Here is a 6,000-nt window from a genome sequence, read left to right on the forward strand (position 1 = left end):
TCGGTAGAACAACACGGAACCTACCACAGCAAAGCAAGGCTCCCACCCACGTGCACGGTCCTCCAACCCCAGCCTCCCACCTTCAGACTCGCAGACATCGGGCCTGGACTTCTACTCATTTGATCGACCGATCGTCCCCACGACACTCTCCCCACCGCCCCGTCCCATCCCCCTTCACCCCCCCCCCCCCCCCCCCCCCCGGCTTGACCGCACTGTGTCTTGTTTCCAGGAGATAGGCAACCTCCTGCAGACGCGAGGCCGGGAGTTCGGGGTGACCACGGGCCGCAGGAGGCGGTGTGGCTGGCTGGACCTGGTGCTGGTGAAATACGCCCACATGATCAACGGCTTCACGGCGTAAGTCCGCGCGCAGCCTATCCTATCTTCGGTCCGTGTTTCCCTTCCACTTCCCCTCGGCTCTTCCCACAGCTCCCTTTGTGTCGGATCATCCCTTCTGGAGTAACCCCATCTCGTTGCACTCCGCTCCTGGTGCCCTGCTCACCACTGACCCATCTACCCTCAGTATTAAGGGACACCAGCTACGGAACGTCCTGGTAACCTCGCCCTCCTTTCCCTTTTGGAACACTCCTTAAAACCACTTTATTTGGGTCTCAAGGTTGGATGTCTCCTTGTGTCTTTTGCTGTCAAGAGTCAAGTACCTTTCTTGTCAGAGAATGTATGAGTTATATAACCTTGAGATTTGCTTGCTCATAGGTAGCCACAAAGCAAGAAACCAGAAAGATCCCAATTAAAGAAAAAGATAATAAAAATAAAAGACCAACCCTTGATGCGCAAGACAAAGAAAGAAAACACATCATGCAAACAATTGAAGTGAACAACAGCATTCTGATCCAAGACGGAGTCCTCAGGTCCGAACCCTGGAGCAGGCCCAAAGCCTTGCTTGTCAGTTCATTCTATTAGCAGGCACGGCGCGCAGCAGCCGGGGGAGTCTTCATAGCCTCAGCACCGCAGAGAGAGGAGTGAACATCGCAGAGAACGAGCAAAATCGGCTCTCGTCCCAGATCCTGACACCCAGTCCTTCCAGCACTTGAATTGACCCGATGACGGGACAGCGCCCTGGAGAGAGGAGTTCACAGAACATAGTGCAGTACAGGGCACTGTGATCTACCAGTCTCTCAACCTACTCCTTGATCGATTTAACCCTTCCCTCCGACACAGCCCATAACCCTCCGTTTTCATACATCCCTGTGTCTTTAAGAGTCTATGTATCAGCCTCTCCCAGAACCCCAGCAGTACATTGTTCCAACCTACTCTCAGATCGATCTATCTCTTCCCTCCTACGTAGCCCTCCGATGATTGATTGGGATAGAGCATGGGGTGGACCCTTCCAGCCCTGCGACCCATGTTGCCCAGCAACCCCCGACGTAACCCTCACCTATTCACAGGATGATTTACAATTACCCCACCAACCGGCATGTCATTGGACTGTGGGAGGAAACCCACGCGGTCATGCAGACTCCTCACGGACAGCGGCAGGAGTTGAACCCGGGTCACCTGCTCTGTAAACCGCTGCTGCTAGCCAGTACGCTGCCGCGTTGTGTAGCGGATGGACGAATAAATAGAGAGAGAAAAAGAGAAGCTACCCACAACATTGTGTTGCTCCCCGTTCACCTCAAGCGGAGGTGGGGTCCAGACCCCAGAGTGTATCGAAGCAATTGAACTCAACGTTGTGATCTCGATTTGGGCCGGATTGTAAACGTCAGGGTAATGGGACCTGAGGCGAGGGATGGTCCAGTCCACACTGCTGCTTCAGTTCAGAACCCTACTTACCGTCTGCATGAAGTGTTTTTTCCCTCTCTGAACGTTGGGTCTTCCTGGAAGTCCAAAAAGATATTTACGGGCATGATGTATTTCTTTCTCTGCACATTGGTTTGACGGCCATATATTTTACACAGGGTCTCTTTTGGGTCTCTTTGCTTTGCGGCTGCCTGTAGAGAGAGAAATCTCAGGGTTGTATAAAGTACCCCTACTTCGATAATCAATGTACTTTGAATGAAGTTCCTGTGAGTTTACTGGCTCAGGGTCCTGGGTTGTGAGTTACTGCGATGGGTTATGGGTGTCAGACCTGTTCCCAGGTGACGCACTGTGAAGTGATTATTACTTTTACATCCTCTACCGTCCCCGTTCCCCTTCCCCACCACCACCCCAGGCTCGCTCTGACCAAGCTGGATATCCTGGACACGCTTCAGGAAATAAAGATTGGAGTGGGATACAAGCTGGAGCGGAAGACCATCCCGTACTTCCCAGGTAAGTGTGTGTGTGTGAGAGATGACTTTCCTGTGCCTGGGGTTTGGGGATTTTCCCCCGGAGTTCTGCAATCCCAGTGACCAGCTTTACGTCTCGGAAATAGTCTCCGCACTGTTCACTACACACCCGTTTCTTTTTATTCACCCCACCCCCGATTTCTGCCCCTCGCCCTCTCACGGAGGGACGATTACCCCCCACCCCCGACCACACACGTCACTGGGTTGTGAGGAGGAGCCTGAGCCCTTGTTGGAACTCCACGTGGTTGCGTTGGAGGTGGAATCACCCACCCCATTGACATTCATCTCCTTCCCAACCCGTTCACTGAAAACTTCACATCTTTAGGACAGAGATCCTTCATCGATCAGGGCGTGAAGGCAAGAGACTGGGGCTGACAGGGAAAACAGATGAATAAATGGCAGAGCAGACTTGATGGGCCAAATGGCCTAATTCTGCTCCCATCTCTTACGGTCTTATGATGCGATTGCGACCTCGGCTCTGTGTTCCCAGCCGTCCCAGGAAGCCTTTTGGGTCCTTTTATATCGCCAATAGATCTCCCTCTGCCTTAGCCCACAAAGTCTCCGTGCCAATGCCTTTTGAGGAAAGGCCCCGGAACCGAGGAGCTCATTCGGTCAGCGGCTGCAGAGTCCCCTGAGCTGCTTGAACTGGCCATTGGAAAGGCAGCACGGAGATGCTCTCGCCTGCATTCTGGCTAGCAGTCACAGGACAGTAGGTTGCGGTACAGGCCCTTCAGCCCACGATAATGTGCTAGCCTATGTAAATCTCTGTCACCTCGGGATAACTTCACTCAGTTCATTGCCGGGCTGGAACTGACTCCACAACCTGCAGACTCACTTTCAAGGACTTTACAACTCATGTCCTCGGTGTTATTTATTTGCACGATTTGTCCCCAAGTACAGCACAGAAATGGGCCCTTCAGCCCATCTAGTTGGTGCTGTCTACTCCCACCGAGCTGCTCCATACCCTTCCCATCCACGAAGCTATCCAAATTTCCCTTAAGCGTTGAAATCGAGCTCGCATGCGCTGGCAACTCAAGAATTTCAAGCTGCTGACCGCTCCCCCAGGCCCGTTCACCTTCCGTCCCCATTAAGTCAGCTCTTTTCAGTTTTACTGCTGCTGTGTGAGAGGTGGTGGATCCTGGCACTGCTCAGCCAGGTGCCCTGTCACACTCCTGTATGCCAACTCATCACCACCCACGAGAAAGTCTGCCGATGCTGGAAATCCTGAGCAACGCACACAAAGTGCTGGAGGAACTCAGCAGGCCGGGCAGCGTCTCCGGGAGGGGGGGGTGCGTGGAAGTACAGTCGACATTTCGGGCCGCGACCCTTGGGCGGGACTGGAGTAAAAAAGATGAGACGTAGATCTGAGGGAGGGGAGAGAGAAACAGGAGGTGACAGTTGAAACCGGGAGGGAGAGAGATGAGTAAAGAGCTGGGAAGTTGATTGGGGACCACCTATGTGATCCGTCTGACGACTGTGGTTGGCAGATCTGTAGCTGACGTCCGAGCCAGTCAGTCATGTGTACGCGGGGTAGAGCGGGCAGCCTCGTGCCTGTGTTTCGCTCCCCCCAGCCCGAAGTGACCTAACTGGCCTCCTGTCTTCCACTCCAGCCAACCAGGAGGAGCTAAATAAAGTCCAGGTGGAGTACGTGACGCTGCCGGGCTGGAACGAGAGTACCGAGAGCGTGCGTTCCCTCGGCAAGCTGCCTGAGAACGCCAGGAAGTACGTGGAGTTCATCGAGGACCACGTCGGCGTGCCGGGTGAGTCCGGGGACCGGTAGAGCGCACATTCCCGACCCCTCCCCGCTCCGGCCCCTCGTGCCTTCTCCGGGCGCGGGGTTAGAACGAGGAACAATCGGGAAGTGGCAGGACTTGGAGCCTGCAGTGCGAGGGCCAGGGGAGTCGGTTGGGTTGTGGGATGGGAAGGGGTGTCAGCAGCTGAGGGGAGTGGAGATGGTACCGAGGTGGAGGAGCGGGGTAGGGTGGGGCTGAGACCAGACCCTCAGCCATCCCAGGACTGGGCACGTCACACCGAAAGCTTCTGAGCCCAACGGCTGAGGTACAGTGTAGCCAGCTGCTCGTGCTGGGGAGGAGGGTGCGAAATCAGGCCCCGCCCACTCCCCTTCGATGGGCTGAATGGCCACAGTCGCCCTACCCCAGGGACACATGCTGGGAGTGGGTGAGGACTGTCCACATTCTGACTCGCCCTCTTGCTTTTTCCCCTCCAGTTAAGTGGATCGGAATCGGCAAATCCCGGGAGTCCATGATCCAGCTGTTCTGAAGACACCTGGAGTACAGAGACCCTCGCCCCCCACCCTTCCTCACTCCTCACCCCTGGCAACCCTCCTCTGCAAGACTGCTGCTGCAGAGAAGTGGCCGATGGAAAGCCAGTCTGTCTCAGTGCCAGGTTGTCGATGGTGACGGCCAAGGTCCCCCGGAAAGCATTGGACACTTCAAAGCATCCAAGAAAGAGAGACCTCTGTGTAATCAGGGGTATATTTTTATAACTTATTTTTTCAAATAATCAAAGCAATCTTTGTCAGAGTATCTTTAGATTTCAAAAATCACACTCGTGATGTGGCAGAAGTATTAGCGATCTCTCACGCAAAACGCTGGAGGAACTCAGCAGGTCGGGCCGCGTCTGTGGAGAGGAATGAACAGTCGATGTTTCTTCAGGGCTTCAGTTCAAAACGTTGACGGTTTATTCCCCGCTGTCGATGCCGCCCGACCTGCTGAGTTCTCCATCGTTTTTTGTGTGTGTGTGTGTTGCTCAAGATTTCCAGCACCTGGGAAATCCCTTGTGTCCGTTGTGGAGTTCGCTCACTCCACTGAGGTGTTGAGTTGTGTTTGCATCGCTGTAGAGAACAGCTACACTCCCCCCCTCCCCTTTGTTTTTCTCTCTCTCTCTCTCTCTCCCTCCCTCCCCCTGTTAGAGAGAGGGGGAATCGGCCAGGGGTTCCTGCTCCCCGTCACTGTCCGGTTACCCCTGGGTTAGAGAGAAGGGGAATCAGCCAGGGTTCCTGTTCCCCATCACTGACTGGATACCCCTGGGGTTAGAGAGAGGGGGAATCAGCCAGGGGTCCCACTCCCCGTCACTGTCCGGTCACCCCTGGGTTAGAGAGGGGGAATCGGCCAGGGGTCCCGCTCCCCGTCACTGACCGGTCACCCCTGGGTTAGAGAGAGGGGGAATCAGCCAGGGTTCCTGTTCCCCATCACTGACTGGACACCCCTGGGGTTAGAGAGAGGGGGAATCAGCCAGGGGTCCCACTCCCCGTCACTGTCCGGTCACCCCTGGGTTAGAGAGAGGGGGAATCAGCCAGGGGTCCTGCTCCCCATCACTGACTGGTCACCCCTGGGGTTAGAGAGAGGGGGAATCGGCCAGGGGTCCTGTTCCCCGTCGCTGACCAGTCATCCCTGGGTCAGAGGGAAGTGTGTGGGGGTAAGGGAGGGTTCCCGATCCTGGTCTCTATTTCAGCAGGTTTATGTTGCTGCTGACTCCAGCAGCTGAAGATATCCGTGTCAGTGTTGTTCTCTCCTCTCTTCCAAGTCCCAGCCCCTGAATCTGCCGACAGCTTACTGGCCCCTGAATCTCGAGTTGCCCAGGACACGGTGGTCAGATGATTAAAATGCCAGGCAGGTCAGCCAGCTTCTAGCGTTCCTGACCCCCAGTGCTCCCAGGATGAACTCCCCGAGAAGCCCCAGTTAGCAACCTCCTCAGC

The 6,000-nt window shown here is 55.2% G+C and overlaps 1 protein-coding gene across 1 annotated transcript in view; it reads left to right on the forward strand.

Annotated features, from left to right (window-relative positions):
- The window catches only part of adssl (adenylosuccinate synthase, like), a 51,201-nt gene extending 46,024 nt beyond the window's left edge, over positions 1-5,177 (forward strand). Inside the window, exons 10-13 of the mRNA XM_059955185.1 lie at positions 230-354; positions 2,168-2,265; positions 3,893-4,042; positions 4,510-5,177. Coding sequence (XP_059811168.1) covers positions 230-354; positions 2,168-2,265; positions 3,893-4,042; positions 4,510-4,562 — 426 coding nt within the window. The 3' untranslated portion in view covers positions 4,563-5,177. The remainder of the gene's footprint in view (positions 1-229; positions 355-2,167; positions 2,266-3,892; positions 4,043-4,509) is intronic.
- Positions 5,178-6,000: the final 823 nt, after the last annotated feature.

This window comes from Hypanus sabinus, chromosome 31 (genome assembly GCF_030144855.1).
Source record: "Hypanus sabinus isolate sHypSab1 chromosome 31, sHypSab1.hap1, whole genome shotgun sequence".
NCBI lineage: Eukaryota > Metazoa > Chordata > Chondrichthyes > Myliobatiformes > Dasyatidae > Hypanus > Hypanus sabinus.